Here is a 22,528-nt window from a genome sequence, read left to right as displayed (position 1 = left end):
AGTGGATTTTGCAACAAGGCCATTGACCTACAGTTTGAAATCTGTGGCAGGAGGAAATGGAGAGCTTCCTTTGGGCTAGGAGGGCTCTAATCCACACACACACACACACACACACACACACACACACACACTAACACACTAACACACACACACACACCTGTTTCAGTTGCTTTATAACACACACACACTAACACACTAACACACACACACACACACACCTGTTTCAGTTGCTTTATAAGCCACCTCACACCCTAGAGCTTCCCCACCCATGCTGCCCAGACCCAAGGGTAAAGAGGATTAAAGAAGGCATGTGTCTTCCAGCTCTCCGCATGGTAAGTGGGAAGGAGGGGAAGCCTTGGGCAATGGGGAAAACCTGGAATGGCTCACAAAGCTGGAGTCTTGATTCTCCAGGCCTCTGTGGCCTTTCCATTGTGAGGACACGTGCTCTCATCTACAACCCCATCTCCCCAACACATTCACTCATTGCTTCCAGCCTGTGGGTTTTAGAGGCAGAAGACAAGTAAGGGCAGTCATTCCCTGCCTCCCTTTCTGGAAGGCTTCCAGAATATTCCATACCCAGTTATCGGAGGTGCTAATATCTGAGGAGCTCTGGTAACAGAACTCACTGTGGCCAAGACATCTACACCAAAGGAGATAACCATCTTATCATTAACTACAGGGCTGCAATTAGCTGATTGTCCTCTGCTCCGAGGTGGGGGAGGTGGCTTGAACCTGACCGGGTTCTGCTTTTGCAGGTTTAGCTAGGACATCTGAGGTGTGACCGACCACAAAGCTGGAAGACTCTTGGTTTTAGTGAAGACAATTAGAGTCTGTCAAATGTGAGCCTCTATAAACAGCTCTACTAGAATCACATGGGAAAGGGTTTTTTTTGGTCTTGTTTAATTTTAAAGATTTTATTTATTTATTTGAGAGAGCGTGTGTGTAAACGAGGAGGGGCAGAGAGAAAATCTGAAGCCGAGTCCGCACTCAGCGTAGAGCCGGATACGGGGTTCGATCTCACAACCTTAAGATCATGCCCTGAGCCAAAACCAAGAGTCGGATGCTTCACTGACTAAGCCACCCAGATGCCCCGATGTTGGAAGGTTTATTGAAAATGCAGGCTCACAGGCGGGCTCTTCAATAGGCTGCCTGACTCAGCATCTCTGGGATAAGGCCCAGGAACTGGCATTTTATTTTGTTTTGTTTATTTAATTTTTTAAGATTTATTTATTTGAGAGAGAGAGCAGGGAGAGGGACAGAGGGAGAAGGAGAGAATCCCAAGCAGACTCCTTGCTGAGTGGGGAGCCTGACACGGGGCTCCATCCCATGACTCTGAGATCATGACCTGAGCCGAAATCAAGGAACCAGTATTTTAAACACATTCACTGGGTTCCGGTGGTGCTCAGTGAAGTTTGAGAACCATTACTTAAAAGCCTGGAAAAGCTTCACCAAGCCCTAAGTCAGAGAGTGCCAGGCCCAGCCACATCCCCAAACTCTCAGGGAGCTTGACACCCTTAGAGCCGTTAAGTAGTCCCGACCTCCAGAAGCGTTTTGGCAAAGATAAGTGTTTAGAGAGAGCCACACCTTTGTTTAGTATCCATTCTGTGTAGTTTGTCACTCACTTCCCAGGTTAGCACCCAACGACCCCTAGCTGTTTCCAGAGAGGTCAGACCATCTTGAGAAGAGATGACTTTTACCTCCCCGGAGGAATATGTTCCAGATTAGAGGATTTACAAGCGAGACTATTTTGAAAAAGTGTCTGGTCTCCCCCAGGTGGTGTTTAAAGGCTTTGGATGTGTGCGATCTGTCATCCATCAGATCAGTGTGGTCAGTATAATTACCATTTCTGTAAAGGCAGAACTGTCTGCTTTCTGCACTGTGACTAAAGGAAAGGCAGGGAGTAAAGCTTGGTTGAGAAGTTGGGCCATTGTCTGGTACTGAGAATGTGTGAAACTTTCTGGGGGAACTGTGTCTTCGTTAGGGGCATGGAAAGGGTTGAGAGGCTAGGGCCGCATGCTCTGGAATGCAGTGTATCCTTCTGGAATGGCCTTTGATCCTGAGTTCCAACGGCTGTAATGCACTGGGAAATTTTCACGGCTGAGACCCTTTTATGGGAGCCCCTGCCTCCGGGTAGAGTAGTTCTGCTTTTGTTTACCTTATGTACCTACTTATATATTGATTTTCTGTGTACAGTCCTGTGTCTTTTTCTGTGAAATGTAACACCCAGTAACAACCCATACAGTAAACACCTATGTTCACTGTGCAAGTCAAGAAACATTCCTGGAACTCCCCTCCCCCTCAACCCGAACTCCTCTGCTTTTAGGGCACCTGGGGGGCTCAGTTGGTTAAGTGACTGCCTTCGGCTAGGGTCATGATCCTGGAGTCCCCGGATCGAGTCCCTCCTGGGGCTCCCTGCTCAGTGGGGAGTCTGCTTCTCCCTCTGACCCTCCCCCCTCTCATGTCCTCGCTCGCTCGCTCTCAAATAAATAAAATCTTAAAAAAAGAGCTTTTAAAGTGCTAAAAACCTAACTCTTCTACAGTGAGCGCCTATCATATATTTCACTTAATTATGCTGGAGGTTAGGACAGGCAGACCTGCTGCCTAGTCAGTCAAAGAGCTGGATACAAAGAGACCCAGAACTGGTTACTGCCCTGCCATTAGTGCAGAACTGGGTAATGTTCTACAGGACCATAAAACCATAAACTTTGGGAATATCTTCGCCACAGGCAGAAATGCTTTACATTTCTATCAGTGAAAAGTAATTAGCAACATGTATTCTGTAAGTTAGCTTCAGTCTTTAGAGGCTGGGCCTACTCAGTAGTAAATAGTAACGTCAAACAAAAATTCCATGCCCAGGGTCAAATGACCGGGAGGCAGGCTCATGGAATAACCTGAGTGTAATTTTTGAGAGCATGTGCTGTGCTTTCTTTTTTCTAATTTTATTTCATTTTTTAAAGATTTTATTTATTTATTTGGGAGAGGGCACAAGAGGGGTGAGGGGCAAAAAGAGAAGCAGACTCCCCACTGAGCAGGGAGCCCGATGCGAGGCTCAATCCCCAGACTCTGGGATCATGACCTGAGTGGAAGGCAGACACTTAACCAATGGAGCCTGGGGCGCCCCTCTTTTTTCTAATTTTTTTTTTTAAAGATTTTATTTATTTATTTGAGAGAGGGAGAATGAGAGATAGAGAGCACAAGAGGGAAGAGGGTCAGAGGGAGAAGCAGACTCCCTGCCGAGCAGGGAGCCCGATGCGGGACTCGATCCCGGGACTCCAGGATCATGACCTGAGCCGAAGGCAGTCGCTTAACCAACTGAGCCACCCAGGTGCCCCTCTTTTTTCTAATTTTAATATGTAACTATATATTACTAAATGCCACAGTTTTGTTTTTCCTGACTTTAAACATATACTAGGTATTCTTTTTGTGTCTTTTTTTTTTTAAGATTTTATTTATTTATTTGACAGACAGCGAGAGAGGGAACACAAGCAGGGGGAGTGGGAGAGGGAGAAGGAAGTTCCCCGAGGAGCAGGGAGCCCGATGCGGGGCTCGATCCCAGGACCCTGGGATCGTGACCTGAGCCGAAGGCAGACGCTTAACGACTGAGCCACCCAGGCGCCCTTTTTGTGTCTTCCTTTGGTCAACACTGGGTTTAAAGATTCATGTACATATTTGCACGTAGCTATAGGTCATTCTTTTTCATTGCCAAATAGTGTTCCATTTAATGCTTATACCACTGTTTATCAACTCTGGTGTTGGACTTGTGATTACTTCCACACGCTCTGGATGTCCCCATATTTCCTGGTGTTCACGTGGAGTGGAATTGCCGGGTCTTAGAGTTTACGATCCTTCTATCTTACCAGATAATGCTGATTTTTCAAGGGGCTGTACTGATTTATTCTGTCCGCAGTGATGAGTTTCCATTGCTCAGCATCCTTAGACTTACTCACTTTAGCCATTTTGATTTTGTGTAATGGTATCTTCTTGTGGTTTTAACTTGCATTTCTCTGATGACTAATGAAGGTGAACACAGATTCACATTTGTTTAAAAGTATATATGTGGTTAGTCTGTGATAGGGAGCAGTATTACCTGGTAGCTGAGGTGTAAGGACGCAGTGTGAGAACTGGAGTCCGCTAACCCACCAGTTACCCTCTCCGGAGTGTCGGTTCCCCCATCTATAAAATGGGGGGTGATAGTGATACATAGTAGTAGGGCTGGCTGAGAAAAGGAAATGAATGATCCATGTAAGGGCACAAAATCAGCCCTCAGAAAGTGGGAGACATTGTTATAAAAAAAAATAGACTCTGGCTGGTGAGTTGATGATTCCATTCAGAGCCTATGTTCCCTTTTGGACCATGATATAGAATCATGTGGGAACGTTGTGCAGCGTCAAACCTTTGTTTTCCATCACAGTCAGGAGAGCAGGGGTTCAGAAAACAGAACGTTGGCTAGCAGAGAAAATGGGTTTCTTTATTTAGCTGTGGAATGGACCTTCCACTAGTCATTCCTGAGTCCTGGCTAGCAGGGGCCTGGGCCTCTCAACCCATGTGCACTTGGACCTTCTGGGCATAGAACAGGGTGCTTGGGGGCCCACGACAGTTCTTTATTTTTTTTTTAAGATTTATTTATTTATTTGAGAGAGACGGAGAGGGGGAAGAGAGAGAGAGGGAGGGAGGGCAGAGGGAGAGAAGCTTTCAAGCAGACTCCACGCTGAGTGCAGAGCTGACACAGGGGCTCGATCCCATGACCCATGAGATCATGACCTGAGCCGAAACCAAGAGTCAGACGCTAAACCGACTGAGCCACCCAGGTGCCCTTGACCGTTCTTAAGCTGAGGCCCTGGTGACACCTCTGGGCTTATGGTGACCCCCATTCAGGCTCTTGGAAGATCAAACTCTGCCGACTATGGAGCAGGGACCAGCCAGACCCCTGGAGTCTGGAAAATGTTTCTTTCCCTTTCAGATATGCAAACTCCTTTGAGCGTGCCTATTTGCTTCTCACACCATTTGGTGGGTCGGCAAAGAAATAACACAATTTTCTCATTTGCTGGGAAGGGAGGGAGAGGAAGTGGGGAGTGGTGGGGCCTATCCCAGTTGGCCTAGGCAGAGGGGCTGCGCCCCGCTTGTCCCTGCTGCGCTGGCTCTTCTTCCCTCAAAGTTAGGGTGACCTCGTGGACATCGTCCCTGTTCGAGTGAGAGGCGCGCTACCCACGTTTATTCCAGAACAATAGACATGAAGTAGGACGAGGGGGGGGCTTGGGCATGTGGTCACTCTGCTCCGTGCCTGTCTCCAGGAGAGGGCCTATCTAGCGGTGACTGTGTCCCTATGTCACCAGCCTCAGCCCTTCCTGAGCAATGAAAGCTCTGTCTTGGGAAGTCATTGAACTTCTGAGCACGTTTTCCTGTTCTGTAAAATGGGAATTAAAGTGTACCTGTCCAGCTTTTTTTTCTAGGGTGATTATCACCGGGGCCAGAGGAGATAATGCTCAGAGAGCCTTCATGCGTTTGGTGTGAGTCACTGAGCAAATGGGAAGGTTATTAATATTAACAGTAACAGGTGGTATGTATGTCGGTGGCGGTGGGGAGGGTTCTTCTGTGTTCTGGCCGCCACAACTGCATCCACCTGGGGCAGCTGGCCCTAGTTTTATAAATACCTACTCCTGTGTAGTGGCTTTGTAAGGACCAAGAGCGATTCTACCAGCCACGTGTGGAAACATACGCATGTCCATACTTGCTTTCAGCTCTCGAGTCTGGTTTGGTTGCTAGACCTGGTCCGGAGCCTCAGGACCTCCTGGGAACAGATGGTACCAGAGCCTTGTTTACAGATCAGGAAACTGAGGCCCAGAGGGGTAGGGACTCTCGCAGGGTCACACTGATGACCTTCCAGGGGTGAGGCATGGGAGGGCCACTGCGCCTGTGCTGAGGGACTGAGTCTGTAGGACACTTGAGTGGGGATAGCTCTAGGCATTGGCTCCTTGGTACAGAAAAGGAGCTGGGACCGATGTACCCTCTTCCCCAGGGCTTCCTGTCACTCCTTCATATCCAGAGAAGCTGGGCCGCCAGCATTAGGGACACCTGTCCCCCCAGTGCAGGCCTCTGTCCGCTTCTACACGTGCACTCCCCTTCCCCTGGTCACTAGCTCCTGGGGTCAGGTCTCTTTTCTTCCACAGAAAGTAAACACAGGAAGCTGACCCTTCCAACCCCTAGGACAAAAGTCAGAAGGGCAGTTGCCTTGTGAGCCTCAAGACCTCAGGAGGGGTGGCCCCTCCTCCTTGTCACGCCCCCCCCCCCCAGTGGACAGGGGTCACTGAGGGAGTGGGGCTCAGGGACACTCGCCTTTTGCTGTTGTCTTTGGAATCTCAGAGCAGGGCACTGGCCCTGTGTCTGAAAACTTCACTCCTGGGTGCCCTTCTGAGTAGGAGTTGAGGGATCCCATAGGTTTTCAGTCTGGCCAAGGCTGGCTGCCTCCCCGTGAGGAATGGCGCTCAGCCCATCTCGCCATTTGGGGGTGGGTCCCTACTGGGGCCCAGAGGGAAGGGGCAGGGAAAGGAGGGACTGGTGGTGACCCAGACCACGCCCGCAGACCTTTAGCCCAGCTACTAAGTGTTAGCCGTGCCTGGCCGAGTGTTAACTCTTGCCCTCCTTGCAAAGCGAATGCCAACAAGTGGGAGAGAAGGCAGCAGAGAAAGTGGGAGCGGATGCCAAAAGGGACTGCCCTGGTTTGGGACAGCTCCCATCAGGCCTTGGGGCACAGAATCACTGGTTCCTTCTGCTCCAGAGAACAGGGCAGGCTTTGCTCGCCTCCCTTCCTCGATGAGGAAGGAGGACCCCACGTTGCTTGTCCTCCAGCCTGGGGTCCTCAGCAGAGCTCTGTGAGGTCACGCCCACAGAGGCCGAATTGCCTCATGATTAAGCGCATGGGCCTCAGAATCTGCACGATTCGGGGCGACTCACTCAGCTTGTCCGTGCCTTCGTTTCCTTCTTGTTAGACGGGGACTGTCATATACCCTCTCTTGGGTGCCGACAGGCTAAAATGCGCCTGTGAGGTAGAACGCCTAGCGCAGTGCCTGGCGCCCAGCAGGTACTCAGCAGGCGTCCCTGTCATTCTCCCGCAACGCCTGAGGTAGACACTGATGTCCCATATTACAGAGGTGGAGACTGAGGCCCAGCAAGGTTAAGTAGCTTGTCCAAGGGCACACAGGAACCTGGTCCCCTGTGCCTGTAGCCCTCGGGGAGTCTCTCCTCTCCTGGGTGATCTTAAGTGGCTACAGGAAGGGAGCTTTGCTTGGTTTGCTGAGTCCTTCACCCAGCACTTTCTGCCGCTGCAGATAAAATACCACGAGGAGTTTGAGAAGAGCCGCATGGGCCCCAGCGGGGGCGAGGGCCTGGAGCCTGAGCGCCGAGATGCCCAGGAACGGCAGCAGCTGCCCCACCACATCCCAGCCAGCGCCCCGGGTGAGCGTGAGGCCTGTGGAGGGGATGGACCTGAGAGCAGGCCCACTGTGGGATGGGGAGGAGGTTGCAGAGAATCCTTGTGCACAGGCACACCCGTGTGTGTGCTTGCACAAGCCCTCAGGCCCCATCCCAGCGGGGGTGGGGGCACCATGAGCACCGGGGTCAGGGTCCGTGGTGGGTCCCAGCGTGTTGGTGGAGATACAGCCCCTGTTGCAGAGTATGCAACACCAGCAGATGTGCACGCCCAGGCAGATGAGCCTTTGAGAAGTGAGGGCTGAGCAAGGTTGCAGGGGGTGGAAGCGCGTGATAGGGGCCTCGTGGGGGAAGGACGGAGGTTCTGGGAGGGATTGGGTTTGGCGTGACAGTTTCTGAGTCCTGTCCCCCCCTCTTGCAGTTTACCAGCAGCCCCAGCCACAGCAGGTGGCTCAGTCCTATGGTGGTTACAAGGAGCCTGCGGCCCCGGTCTCCATACCACGCAGTGCCCCAGGCGGGGGCGGGGTGAGTAGCTCCGGCCAGAGGGAGAGATCCTGGAGCTGGGAGGTGGGATGGGGGTCGGAAGCCTGGGGAGGCCAGAGGTGGATGGGTTCAGGGAAGGCCTCGTGGTCACAGCTCCTAGATTCTCCTTAGAAACCCAACCAGGCGGCTTGGCTTCCCTTGACCTTTGAGCCCAGCTCCTAGTGTCCTCTGCAGGTGATAGGGACCTTAGCCTCTGAGCAGACGCATTGTGGTCAGTACACCGAGCCCTGGGCTGGGGTTGGGGCCCAGCGTTCCAGCTCCGGGTGTAGCTTGCACAAGTCACACACACACACACACACACACACACACACACACACCACTTAGTGACACACACACACACACACACACACACACCGCTTAGTTCCTGCCTCTAGCTTCCCAGGAGCACATGAGGCACCTTTCTGTCTGGGGCCTTCCATACCTTGGTCCTGCTCCCCACTCTTCATGAGGATGACCCCCCCAACATCCTTCAGATCTCAGCTTGCCCCTGCCTCTGAGGGGTCCTCCCAAACACCCCGATGTCAAATGGGTCTCCCCTGACCTCTCTATCACTGCCCCCCCCGCCCCGCCCCACTGGTTCCCTTCCAGAGCACTTTTCCCAACTCAGAACTGTTCTGTTTGTTAACTTCTGTGTGCATCCCCTGCTGGATTTGCAGCTCTCTGCGGGCACGGCCGTGTCCTCTTGGTTCATCGGCTCTGAGCCAGGCACAGAGCAGGCACTCAGCGACATTGCCAAGTCAGTGATGAGCAAAGTAGGAAATGGGGCAGGATCAGGCTTACCACCCTTAGACTTGAAGTCCCCGGTCTGTAAACCCTGCTGCCTATCCCACGGAGGGGGCTGCTGAGCCACCCAGCCTGAGCTCCTGGCTGCGCTCAGCTCCTCTGTGCTCGGTTCCTGGGAATTGGAAGTAGTAGCTCATGGAGGAGCAGGAGAGACAACACTTAGAGAAGTAAAATAGCCTGAGATAGGTGTCCTCCTGGAGCCTCATGCCCTGGGCACAAGGGAGTAAACAAGGGATTGTCCATGCCCTGTGGGGTGCTGGGCAGGACCTGAGAAGTCATCTGTAGGATAAGATTCCAGATAGAGTAGCCAGTCCTTCACATACTCGCTAAACCTGTTTTGGACAGTAGGGGTTTGGCTCTGAATAAAAGACCACCTTCCTGCCATCTTGGAGCTTATATTTCAGTCAGGGAGACAAATAAGAAGGCAATGAACAAGTAGGTGTATAATATTTAAGGTCCGATAGAGGCACATGCTGGGAAGAAAAAGACAGCAGAGTGATGGGAGGGAGAGCAGCAGAGTCCTCAATAAGATGAAAGAGTGAGTGGTTCAGGGAGAAAGCAACTGCAAAGGCCCTGGGGCCAGCAGGAAGGCCAAGGCGATTAGAGGAGGAAGAGGGGAGGAGATAAGGTCAGATCCTGCAGGGGCTCGTAGGCCTCGGGAAGGCCTTTGTGATTGGTGAGCTATGCCGCGTGACAGGTTTTGATTTATGTTTTTAAAGGATCACTGGTGGCTCAGTGAGCAGAGGCCGCAGAAGGTTGAGGGCAGAAGCAGGGAGACGAGGGAGGAGGCTGTCGCAGGATGCAGGCATAGCTGGCGGTTGTTCAGCCCAAGAGATAGAGGCAGAGTTGGTGATAAGAGACCAAGGTCACTTCGTGGGGCGGGGTTGACCTCTTATCCTACACATAGCCTTCGGGGCTGATGGAGCTGGTTTCTGCTGCTCGAAAGAAAGTTTGCAATTTGGTGCTGGCTGGCTCAGTCGATAGAGCATGTGACTCCTGATCTTGGGGTCTACGTTAGGTGTAGAGATTACTTAAAAATAAAATCTTAAAAAAAAAAAAAAAAATTGGTGCTCAAGAAGGTGGGACACCGCTGAAGGATTTTAAAGCCAGGGAGTAACACGACCAGGTTTGCAGTTTGGAAAGCTCCCCCTGAGATCACAGTGGATGAACAGATTGGAGGCCAGAAACAGAAGGGCTGAGCAGGGGTCCCAGTGGACCCCTGCAGCACCAAATTGCAAACTTTCTTTCGAGCAGCAGAAACCAGCTCCATCAGCCCCGAAGGCTATGTGTAGGATAAGAGGTCAACCCCGCCCCACGAAGTGACCTTGGTCTCTTATCACCAACTCTGCCTCTATCTCTTGGGCTGAACAACCGCCAGCTATGCCTGCATCCTGCGACAGCCTCCTCCCTCGTCTCCCTGCTTCTGCCCTCAACCTTCTGCGGCCTCTGCTCACTGAGCCACCAGTGCCCCCATGGAGCCATGGGGGCAGATCTGGGAGGTCCCTGAGGGGCCCCTCCAGTCCTAGACCCATGGGCACACAGATCCCAGGGCCCAAGCTGGGGGACCATGAAGGCTGAGCTGACCCCTGGAGTCAAGTCCATGTAAAGGGCAGCGAGGATGTTAGAATCTTGCCCACCAGGGCGCCTGGGTGGCTCAGTTGGTTAAGCGACTGCCTTCGGCTCAGGTCATGATCCTGGAGTCCCGGGATCGAGTCCCGCATCGGGCTCCCTGCTCGGCAGGGAGTCCGCTTCTCCCTCTGACCCTCTTCCCTCTCGTGCTCTCTATCTCTCATTCTCTCTCTCTCTCAAATAAATAAATAAATAAATCTTAAAAAAAAAAAAAAAAAAAAAAAGAATCTTGCCCACCTCCAAGACCGCAGGTGGACGGCAGGTGCTTTCCCTGGGCATTTCCCAGGCCAGGGCCTTAAACTTAGGATTTTGGCTGAGGTTGGAGAGTGGAACCTCTTGTGGCCCCTGGAGATTTTTCTCCCCAGACGAAGTCTTTAAAACACGATCAAGCCTTGTATTCACTGGACCTGCTGCATTCCTCTTGCAAGAGGTGGGGCAGAGCTGTGGCAAATCTCAGTCCCTGTCCCAGAGCCTGGCTCTTCAGAGATGCCACATAGGGCTGGAGAGGGTGATGGGTCTCAGACAGTGAGACCCGGAGGTGAGAAAATTCACGGCAGAGCCTTCCCGGCCCGCCAGCCCCAGGTTCTCTGCTCGGCCGGGCCCCAGGCTGACCGCGCCCCCACCCTTGCAGAAGCGGTACCGCGCTGTATATGACTACAGCGCTGCCGATGAGGACGAAGTCTCCTTCCAGGACGGGGACACCATCGTCAACGTGCAGCAGATCGACGACGGCTGGATGTATGGGACCGTGGAGCGCACCGGCGACACGGGGATGCTGCCGGCCAACTACGTGGAGGCCATCTGAGCCCCCGGCCCCGCCCCGCCCCCGGCCGTCTTCAGTGCATTCCACGCCATTGCATCTGTCCTCGGCGGACCTGTCCACCCTTCAGTGTCTCTGTTTTTTTAAATCTGCGACAGCTTGTTTATTCCCACCCTCCTCCAGCTTCTCTTGCCAACTGAAGCCTTGTTCTGCCACTTTTGCGGGCTCTTCCTCTGGCACGTTTTCCCCTTGACCAACTTCTCGGTTTTCTCTCTGGACGGAACAGGTGTGGAGCTCTGGGGGGGAAGTGGGGGCTGAGGCCCGGGGAGCTGGTCCAGGATTGGAGACCCGTTGGCTCCCAGGCCTCTGCCTTCTCTCTTTCCTGCCCCCTCAGACCTTCCTGCCCCTCCTCACACACCCCAACTTTCCAGGACTCCCAGGGGAGGGGCTCTGTGCATTCCCAGATGGGACCCTACCACCCTCGCCCCTGGGAGGGGCTTTGCCTCTGCTTCTCAAAGACAGGGCTGCCGGCCCTCCGAGGGGGCCCCTCACCACCCTCTCCCACTCTCAAGGACCACAGAGGAGGGTAGAGTTCCCGCGTTGGGATTCATTCGTCCCTCCCCACATGTGTTCCTTCTCACACTGTGATTTCGCTCTCCTGCCCACACAGAGCGGTGTGGGCGAGGAGCTCCCCAGGAAGCACGGCTTGAGTCAAGTGCTCTCGCCTTTCTTACTTTTAGGGACGGCTGCAGGAAGGAGGGGAACGGGGTGTTATCTCCCACAGCCCCTTTCCTTCCTCCTCTCCCCAGTCCCCAGGCGCCCCGGCTGTCTCCTGAACCACGAGCCAGCCCCCCTGAGCTCTAGGTTAGGTGGGCCACACCCCCCTCCTCCCCATGGGAAGATGTCTCAGGCTTCCCACAGCCGCCCCTCCTCGGCCCACAGCCAAGTGGACTGGAACTGTGCAAAGCCACAGGACCTCTCTGTCTCCAGGACTCCGCATGTGGGGAAGGAGCTTGTCTGTATCTGTGACAGGCTAGTGGCAATGAAGCAGTCAGGGTCCAGGCCTGTGGGAGTCTCTGGGAGGGCCCCAGGGGAGAGACGTCCCTTGTGGTTTCTTTGGTGTGAAAATTCCTCCTTTCCTTCGATTGCCAAACGGCGGAAGCCCACCCAACCCCCTTCCAGTGTGCCGGGCAGAGGTAAAGGGGGGTGGTTGTAGAGTGGGTGGGGCTGATGTTGGGGCCCACAGCTTGCTGGGGTGAGGGTGGGGGCAGGCTTCGTGGCTCTAGGCCTATTCTTTCCCTCCCAAATCAGTGCCCCGGGCTTCAGAGGAGGGCATCAGACCACCCTGTGTCACCCACACTGGGGGTGCCTCACCGCTCCCCGGCCTCCCCCTCGCTAACCTCAGGCCCCTTGAAGCAGAAGGAGAAGGTCCCAGGGCTTCAAAACTGGAAGCACAGACCCCGGGATGAGGAAGGGAAAGATGGTGCTATCTCCAAGTCCCTTCTCGCTCGTTGGCAGCTGTGACGACCCTTGCTTGGCTTTATTCATCTCTGGGCTCTCTCAACACCCCTCTGGGCCTCCCCCTCCTGTCTTCACCTCAGGCTCCCCAGTTGCCGTGTTTGCCTCCTTGTCCCTTCAGGGGAGGGGGGGCACCCTGCAGGCAAATCTCAGCATTCAGGTCCTCACTGCTTGGGGGTTGATGGAATATTTTCCCCAAATCAGAAGGATGGAGAAAGGACTGTTGGCGGGGGCGGGGGAGCCCCCTGCCCGACCCATCTCCCTCCTCTGGCCCCGGCCGAGGTGAAGGCAGGTGGAGGGTCTTTATTGTTGGACGGTTTGGGGGATGAGGGAGGCAGAAAGGAAACAGTTTGGGGAGCTTTGGGGAGGCAGCAGTCCACTACCTTTCCTCTTGATCTCAAAGCACAGCTTGGATTTGGGGACCAAAGGTCAGAGACGGCTCTTGTGGGAGGATCTGCTGGGAGTGCGGAGAGTGTTGGGAGGAAAGCCTAGAGGAGCAGGAAGCGGCCTGTTTTCCCTTCGCTTTGTTCTCTTCGAGAACAAGGCAGGCCAGCCACTGGGACCTTGCTGCCGGCCCTTCTGCTGCTCCCATCCTAAAAACGGGGCTTTTTCTTATACACCCCCAGAGAGAAGGACTGTCACACTGGTGCTGAGGGACCCAGGGGCTGCTAGGCATCCTTGCTTCTTTCCAGAACCATCCAACCCTACAAGAGCACAGAACCAAGGGTTGGGCCGAGTCCCTGGCCTTTTCATACAGTTCGCAAAGGTCTTTGGCCAGTCTAATCCCAGGAAAGATGATGCATCAAAGCTAGAATGTGAATATAACTTCAGTGGACCAATAAGAAAATACAAGAAGCCCAGTGGTGAGAAAAGTGAATTCTGTCACACTGCTTCCTATTTTCTTCCTCATGTCCCTCCAGGGAAAATGACCTTACTGCTTCATTTCTGCCTTTTTCCTCTCACATACGCACTTTTGGGCCTTTTTTTTTTTTTAATAGCTGGAAAAAAAAAAATACCACCCCACAAACCTGTATTTAAAAAGAAACAAATTACCATGTGAAATTTGCCTCTGTCCAAACATTTCATCCGTGTGTGTGTGTGTGTGTGTGTGTGTGTGTGTGTGTGTGTGAAGCCGTCCGTTCTTTTTATATGGGGTGGTTGTCTTTTCTTGGTCTGTTCTGGTCCCCTCCCTCGTGGGCTTGTGCTTGGGATCAACTCTTTCTGGCCTGTTAATGATTCTCAATGTTTGACTTGGACCACAAGTGAATCTTTCTCCTGGTGACTCAATAAAAGTATAATTTTTACCTGTGGACTTGGTTTTCTCTCTGGCTCTGAAGTGCTGTGTGTGCGCGCACCAAGTGTTCGGGGCATTAGCCGGGCACCCTCCCGAACCCGAGAGCCCTGCTGCCCTTCAGGGAGAGAATGACCAGTTTGAAAGCCGTCAGCCTGGAGCAGAAGTTGGCTCTGCAATGGGGACTCGGCACCTCCTTCTCATGCAGAATTCTTCCTGCCACTCTGCACCTGCCCAGCCTGGTGGCACTCCCGGACACGTACCCGAGCTCCTGGATTTCCCTCTTCCTGTCTGATTTCCCTGGTTAACACCTGCCTCCCCGCTAGCCAGGGCCGTCACAAGGCAGGTAATGGGTCGAAGTCCTCGAAATCCCAGTGCCTGCCCTGGGCCAGGCCCATCGCTGCTCAGCAAGGATGTGTTGACTGATGCAGGAGACCGGCCCGGGGGCACTTTTAGCCCCCCCTGCTGCTGCCTGGCGCGCAGGAAGAGCTTGGCGCAGTATGAGGAATGAAATGACGGGGTCAGTCTGGGTGGGCTAAGACGGGAGGAAGCCATCCTACCAGCCCAAAGCAGTATGCATCAGCCGAGGACCTACAGCCATGTCTGTCTCATGGATGGGGTTCTGAAACCCGGGGAGGCCATGATTTGGTGGAAGTTGCACAGCGGGTGTGGCCCGGCCTGAGGGCTTAGGACCTGCAGTGCGACGCTCACAGCCTCACGCTGCGCTGCCTGGCCACTGTGGGCCCTGCGCCCCTGCCCTTTGCACCTCACGTCTTTGTATCCCCCCCTACCGGCCTTTTGCTCCAGCTGCCCTGGGTCCGACTTCCCACCAGAAGGCCAGGTGGCCTCCCCTCTTCTGCAGGGTTGGGAAGGGGACAGTGGTAGAGAAGGAGTCTGGAGCCTTCCCTCCCAGGCCCATGTCTCCTGTCCAGCTGCTTTGTGCAGAGGGGCACTTCCCACCGGGGGCTCAGCAGGAAGGCCGTGGCGGAGTTGAAAGGGGCCCTCCCTGAGCCCTGGTCGTGGAGAGAAGGAAAGAGGTGGGTCTGCAGGGCTGGAGCGGTGTAAGGAGGTGTCAGAGGCTCGGGGGGGGGGGGCGTGGGGGATCGCTGAAGACAGTACCAACACCCGCTCCCTCTCCGAAGGAACAGGCCGCCTGGTATTTTCCCAGCAGAAGGGAATGAGTTGGTAAATCTTGCCTCCTGTTGGCCTGCCCCCTTTTGTCGGCTGAGGGGCAGCCCTCCCTCCCAGGAGGCTTCATTCACCGGAGCGACTGGAGGGGACAGTCGGTCGGGAGGGAAGCCCTCCCGCTCGCAGAAAGCTCTGGGCTCTAACCTCCTGGGCATGGGCCAATGGGAGCAGTTTCTAGACCCCCTTCTAGAAGGGCCCTCAGTTCCCGCAGCCTAGCATGTGGAAGGGGGTCACCCGTGCCCTCTCCCTCCCCCCCTCATGTCCCCCAGGGCCTTCAAAGGAACTCTTTAGGGTGGAGCCGAGGACACCAGCCCTCAGAGATGTCACAGGGAGTATTTTTAATAGGGAATGATTAAGACACAAAAAGGCATAAAACAACACAAGACATAACCGAGTACCCACCACCCAGTTAAAAAAAATAAAACATTAATTCTCCTTTGCCCTCAGAAGCCATCTCTTGAATTTGCATATCTAGGCACTCTCCCCTCCCAGCGACAGCCCTGGGAGTTGATAGTGCGCTCTCTGGATAGGACGCTGTCCCCAGCTCTCCGAAGAGGACACAGAAGAGAACAAGAATGCGGGTCCTGACCACAAAGAGACAGGGAGTAGCTGGAGGAGAGACCCCTGGCCCTCCCACCGTACACGGAGGGATTTGAGCCGTGCAGGGAGGGCGAGGGGCGTTTCAGGCGAAAAGGGTGGGCCAGTCGGGAGGCGAGAGAAGAATATGGTCTCCAGAGTGTGTAAGCCTAGTTTTCCATCTTGGTCTCCCCCACTTCCAATGAAACATCAGGCAAGTTCCTGACCAGCTCTGAGCCTCATCTATAAAAGACTTGTAGAGAGGTTGAAATTACAGCCCCTGTGCAGTATCTGGCACAGTACAGGGATCCCACGAGCGTTTGCTCCAACCCCAGAGAGGCCAACTGGGGCTCTCACGAGATGTCTATGTCCCTCCATAATAACTTGACCTTTACAACCTGCCCATGGCCCACCCAACTCCCAACCATTATTTTTATGAGAGAATTTGCTACCGATGTGTTAGAGGACAAAGGAGGATTCATTCCTAGGGGATCCGGATAGAGATCAGATCTCCTCCTACGTCCCTATCATGCAGGCTCCATTTAGATACGAAGGGGTGGGATTGGGTTCCTGGGGAGAAATTGAGCCTCTTCACTTCTGCCGGGTCTAAATCCAGCAGTGCCTTGGTTACCCGCTTCCGGGCTTTGTGATTGGTTGGCTGGGGTTGGGGGCGGGGAGGTGGAGAAGGCTGCTGATGGAGCTGCAGCATCCCTTAGTCTCGGGCCCTGGGAGGGGGAAGGGAAGAGACGGAGCAGTGGAGGGAAGAGGGAGCCATTTCTCTCCACTGGCTGCAACCTCCGTGCTCACGGCTCACGTTTGCCCGGCATCCAGAGGCTTCCTCGGCCAAGGACTCCATGATGCTGGATATTTTCATCCTGATGTTCTTTGCCATCATAGGCCTGGTCATTCTGTCCTACATTATCTATCTGCTCTAGTGGCCGGCAGCTGCGTCGGGGAGCCCTCAGAACAGCTCAGGATGAAGCGGGCTGGCCGAGCATCCTGCTTTGCTGACGCACCGGTGGATTTTTGCTTCTGGTCATTATTTCGGGTATTGATTCAAAAACAAAATTGAAAGAGATCTTATTATCCTATCTTTTTTTTTCCCCCTCAGGTGCATTCATAGAGCCTTTCTCAGACCACTCGGCAAAGAATAAGAAATGCCAACTTCTTTCTTTAAGACCTAATTTAAAATAACGATTTTTTTTTTACAACGAAAAATAAAACCCACAATGCAAAGGATTTTTGGGTTGGGAGTCGTGTGCTTGGGGGGAGGGACTATTATTTCCTAGTATTTTCCTTCAAATTAGGTGCTCAGACTCCAAGTTGTCTTTTTTCTCCCCCCTCTTGGTAATTAAAGGTAAAACACATCTGTATATATCAGCAGAGTGGTTTGCAATTATGCTTCCATAGTTGCATTAATTAATCAGTGGCTCATTTTCACTTGAAGATGAAGTAGCTAATGAAATGTACTGGGGAGTGGGGTCTGGGGGAGACGTCCATCCTTTCCCAGCTGTGGGGTTTGGTGGTGAGGAGAGAGGAACGAACTCATTTGTTGGTCCATAGCCAATACAGGGTTGCTGAAAGCGTCACTGCTATTCCCATCTGAGCCTTGTTTCTCGGTTTCCCACAGCTCCTGGTCTCCAGTCCAACCAGAGGCCTCTTAGCAGCAGCAACCGTCCTGCTGCCCAGCAGACCTCTTCCAGAGCCTTCCGGATATGGTTAACCACTGGCGATCAAGGGGCTTTTTGAGCTCCGAGGCAGAGGCCCTCAGCTGGGACCTCAGGAATTCGTGGGCATGCCTGGCAGATGCCGTGTGCGTTCGAGCTGTATGTAGATAGAGGGTGTTGAGGACACAGAGCTGAAATGTAGACTCATTAAAGTTACCATGGAGAACTGGTCAAATACTCATCTTGACAGCCTTTCTTTAGGTATAAGTGCAACATATGATGCTAAAATATGTTCTTTCCTTTCCCTCTCACACGCAGGGGGTCCCTTGTAAGTTCAAGAGCACATCTATCTTCGTCTATAAAGTAGTCACCTTGTCACTGTCTTACAGACTGCGGTGTGAGCTTGTATGGTGGCCCTTTTGTCTCGCTCTCCAGCCAGAAGGAACTTGTCCTTGGAATTTTTAAGATTTATCATATTTTTTCCCACTCCATACCCCACCTTCTCATTTCAAGAGAGAAATGGTTATATGGTCCTTATTCTTTGTGACTGGCTGAATTGTAAATTATTGAAATAGGGTAGTTATACCTCATCTTACTTGTTATTTGGGGGGGAAAATCTCTTACTCCCAAATAAATGTTTTTTATGTTGTCAAGCGTTCCTTGTCTGTAAAAAAAAAAAAAACCTTTCAACATTTTTTTTTGGGGGGGTCCAATTAGGGTTGAGGAAACCATATATTGTGGAATTCAGAGTAGACGTGGGCCCCAAATCTGTGGTAACTGTTCCATTGAAAAGTCCATCATAATTGTTCTACATTTGATTTGCCTTTCTAGCTTAAAAATAAACAATGAGAAAGATTAACTTAATAGTTTTTATTTATATTGTATTCAATTTCCATGTCTTAAAAAGAAGTAAAATTGAGGCACTACAATATATGATCCAGTTAAAATGGAAAACTTGCATGTTAAAATTCTGGCCAAGAAAAAACACTGCTCTAGAAGCATTATCTTGGTAACAAATGAATGACCTTCATAAGTCATTTAACCTTCAGGGCTTCTGTTTATTCTGACAAATGAAAGGGTTGGACTACAAAATTATTACTTGTTTACTATGTTATTATTTATTAAATTTTAACTTAATTTTAATTTTAAAATTCCCCTTTCCATTTTAAAATTCTACAATTCTAGGGGTGCCTGGGTGGCTCAGTTGTTAGGTGTCTGGCTTCAGCTCGGGTTGGAGTCCCAGGGTCCTGGGATCAAGCCTCGCATCGGGCTCTCTGCTCCACGGGAAGCCTGCTTCTCCCTCTCCCACTCCCCCTGCTTGAGTTCCCTCTCTCGCTGTGTCTCTCTCTGTCAAATAAATAAAATAAAATAATCATTTAAAAAAATTCTACAATTCTAGGATGCATTATCTTTGGAAACCACACCTTTGAGAGAATTCCTATGGAACAAACTTTTAATAGTTTACCTTTTCTGCTCTCTCCACATGACATTTTATAATGAAAACTCAATTGCAAAACTCTTTTTTTTTTTTGGCACCACCAACCACACTGTGAGGAGAAAATGACAATATTTATTTACTCCAAATACGTGGCAGTGACAATTTGCCTAAGCTCTTTAGTGGATATTAACACGAGCAGTACTACGCCTATGTGGTGGTATGTAACAGCAGGAGGCGATCTGACAGATAGCTAATGTAGGAGGCATGGGTCTGAACAGTAATACATTCAGGGATGATCTTCAGTTATCTGGGGAGTCCTCGACATGACATTTCCCACTACAACATTCCTCTGACTCTCTGGCATAACTTCGTGTTTCAAACTAAAATTTTTTCTACTGTAAGGCAAGTGTCAGTGTTTTGGAGGGGTCCAAGGTACACAGTTAATTACAGTAGTATGGATCTTCAAGTTTTAGTCTCTAACCAAGTTCTCTCTGAAGTTCTTTTATGAGGTCAAGGCTCTTTAGGCTGTATACATGCATAGCTGAAACCACTAAACAATTCCGTGAAAACAAGCAGCCCGTTTCAGTTATACCCCATCGATACATATCACTGGTATTGCGTGCAATGGAAGGACACAGAAAGAGTGCCCATATTACTTGTGAAATATTATGGTTTTAAAAAATAAGTGATTATGTTTTGGAAGAAATTTTAGGACTTTGTGGACATGCTATAATATGCCAGCTTCTAATAGAGTTTTATGGCATTCATCATTTCAATATTTTTTTAATTTCACATTTAAACTATTTGTATACTGGCATATATTGGCATTTTCATACAGAATAAAACACTGGAAAAAGTTACTTCTGTAATATGAAGTTTTGTATAAATTTTACAAATCTGTCGTAAGGCAACCCTGTCCTATAGAGTGGGTATTGTACTTGGCCCGCACCAACGCAATAAAAACATCTCTAAATAATTGTAAGTTACTTAGAAAAAATTATTGTGGCAATACACTAATTCCTGCTTTCTTGACAAAAAAAAATAGAGATTTGTATGGGAAAGTGATGTATTTTATTTCAGGAGAAAGAGGATATATTTTGGGAAATGGTTAAGTAATGGAAAGATAAATGTTACTAAGTTTTGAGCCACCTAAGACTCATTGTTCTGGGTATACAGAATCAAATCCAAACTTGTTGAGTTTGCAACTTGGCATGACATGATTTATTAAATTTCAGAAAATGTGTTTGCTTTTAAAGGGCTTAAATTAGCATTCTTCAGACTTCAAATCCCCTGAAAGTATCATTTTAATTTTAAATTACTCAAAAAAAGGGAATTTCCCTTAATAAAAGACTTAAGCATAGTTGAAGTAGAAAACTGTCTTTGTGGGTGCCTGGGTGGCTCACTTGTTAAGTGTCTGCCTTCAGCTCAGGTGGTGATCCCAGGGTCCTGGGATCGAGCCCCGCATCGGGCTCCCTGCTCCGCAGGAAGCCTGTTTCTCCCTCTCCCACTCCCCCTGCTTGTGTTCCCTCTCTTGCTGTGTGTTTCTCTCTGTCAAATAAATAAAATATTAAAAAAAAAAGAAAATTGTCTTTGTAAATTACATACTTTGGCTTTATCACACTCCAAATATTTGCTAAACCTAGAATGACCTCTTCTAAATTAGTTTTGCTCCCATCAGTTTTAAACAACCAAAGTCATATATAAAAGAGGAAACAGAAAAAGCCATTGACACAACTCCCATTATGAACTCAAATATGCTAAGGCAGATACATTTAGACATATTTAAGAATTTCTTTGTTCTTAAACAAATCTTGGGGTGCGTGGGTGGCTCAGTTGTTAAGCGTCTGCCTTCGGCTCAGGTCATGGTACCAGGGTTCCTGTGATAGAGCTCAGGACCTGCTCTGTGGGAAGCCTGCTTCTCCCTCTCCCACCCCCTCTGCTTGTGTCCCCTCTCTCGCTCTCTCTCTGTGAAATAGATAAATAAAATCTTTTAAAAAAAGAAAAACAGATCTTGTGGTCATGGAAAATTGCAGGTAATCCACAATATTTAATTACATATTTTGTTCTTTGAAACTGATGTTAAACTATGATAACTGTAGTATTTGGAACATTAATTGCTTGGGAATTTGGTCTCTAAGTTAAATAGCAGAATAGTATACTGTTCTACTTACAGATTATTGTTCAATTTATGAGCTGTTGCTAGTAAATGAAATTATTTAATTAACATATACTGTAATACTAAGCATAAATATACATAGATATGAAGCTAATTGCAACATTTTTTTTTTTAAGATTTTATTTATCCATTCGACAGAGACAGGAACAGAGAGAGAGGGAACACAAGCAGGGGGAGTGGGAGAGGGAGAAGCAGGCTTCCCGCTGAGCAGGGAGCCCGATGTGGGGCTCAATCCCAGGACCCTGGGATCACAACCCAAGCCGAAGGCATACGCTCAACAACTGAGCCACCTAGGCACCCTAATTGCAACATTATATTAAGATGTTTTGTGTTTTGATCACGGTAGAGCTATAACTAACAGCTTAAATAAAAATAAGTTCCTCCAGGGGCTCCTGGGTGGCTCAGTTGGTTAAGCGACTGCCTTCGGCTCAGGTCATGATCCCGGAGTTCCGGGATCGAGTTCCACATCAGGCTCCCTGCTCAGCAAGAAGCCTGCTTCTCCCTTTGACCCTCCCTCCTCTCATGTACTCTCCCTCATTCTCGCTCTCTCAAATAAATAAATCTTTAAAAAAAAAAAGTTCCTCCATAAGAAATAAAGGAATTATACTCAATGACTTGCATAATAACAAACTCTATACAAGTTAGAATGTTTCTAATTTAAACTTTATTAATATTAATAAATAACAAATTAAATAAAATTTAGCAAATATTAATATTTAGGTATCAAAGACATTTTGCCATAAATACAATACTTGAAAAATAACGCATATTTTTCACTTTTGTACATATCTATAAGAAAGCCTTTCAGGGGCTAAACTATTTTTTTTAAGTCTCTGGTTACTTGAAGAATTTTCCAGAATTATATTTTCTCTCTTGATGAAAAAAAATTGTGTTCTTGGTACTTCAGCACTTTTTATTTTAACCTAGAGAAAACTATCCAATACAGCTGTCTTTCAGGTCATCTTTCCTATCTTAGTGACGTTTCAATAAACCAAGGAGCATATGTCCATAACCTGATTTCTTACAGGTTTCACTGCTACCTGCTAGTGGAAGTGAAAAGAAATCTCGAATCATATAATTGAGTACTATTCACTTAAAGACATTGACTCTCAAGTAATAATCACACAAAGAGGTAAAGGTTTGTTTTTTATTAACATAAGATGGTTCTCCCCGTTGCATCTTTCCCTGCACACCTCCTGCTTGCTCTAATCTCCACTTTAAGGTGGACGACTATCCTGGTAATAAAATCTTTGTTCTTATCCGAAGAACAGGAAGAATGAACTAAGTCATCAAAGCACTGGAAAAGTGTGAAATAAGGTGTCTACTGTTCATGCTACGGAGAGCAACCTGATAAGCAGCCACTTGAACTTCTGGAATGATTAAACCACTTCCCAAACACAGTAATTTACTGCCTGCATTGTGAATACGATAAAGAAGTTAAGGGACCAGAAGGGCATGAGAAGGAATTATCAAAAAAAATGTTAAGGATAGACGTTCCATGGTTTCTTAAGGTATAGAGTATTTATCACAAGAT

The 22,528-nt window shown here is 49.9% G+C and overlaps 1 protein-coding gene across 1 annotated transcript in view; it reads left to right on the top strand.

Moving 5' to 3' along the window:
• Positions 1 to 13,962, top strand: part of LASP1 (LIM and SH3 protein 1) — a 40,177-nt gene extending 26,215 nt beyond the window's left edge. The window contains exons 5-7 of the mRNA XM_028089916.2: positions 7,326 to 7,452; positions 7,847 to 7,950; positions 11,012 to 13,962. Of these exons, the coding sequence (XP_027945717.1) occupies positions 7,326 to 7,452; positions 7,847 to 7,950; positions 11,012 to 11,185 (405 nt within the window). The 3' untranslated portion in view covers positions 11,186 to 13,962. The remainder of the gene's footprint in view (positions 1 to 7,325; positions 7,453 to 7,846; positions 7,951 to 11,011) is intronic.
• The last annotated feature ends 8,566 nt before the right edge of the window (positions 13,963 to 22,528 follow it).

The sequence above is a fragment of the Eumetopias jubatus genome, unplaced genomic scaffold (genome assembly GCF_037043125.1).
Source record: "Eumetopias jubatus isolate StellerSeaLion01/CBP00866 unplaced genomic scaffold, mEumJub1_p1.0 scaffold_10, whole genome shotgun sequence".
NCBI classification, from domain to species: domain Eukaryota; kingdom Metazoa; phylum Chordata; class Mammalia; order Carnivora; family Otariidae; genus Eumetopias; species Eumetopias jubatus.
Note: the sequence above shows the minus strand (reverse complement) of the source record. Positions and strands in the feature narration are given on the sequence as shown.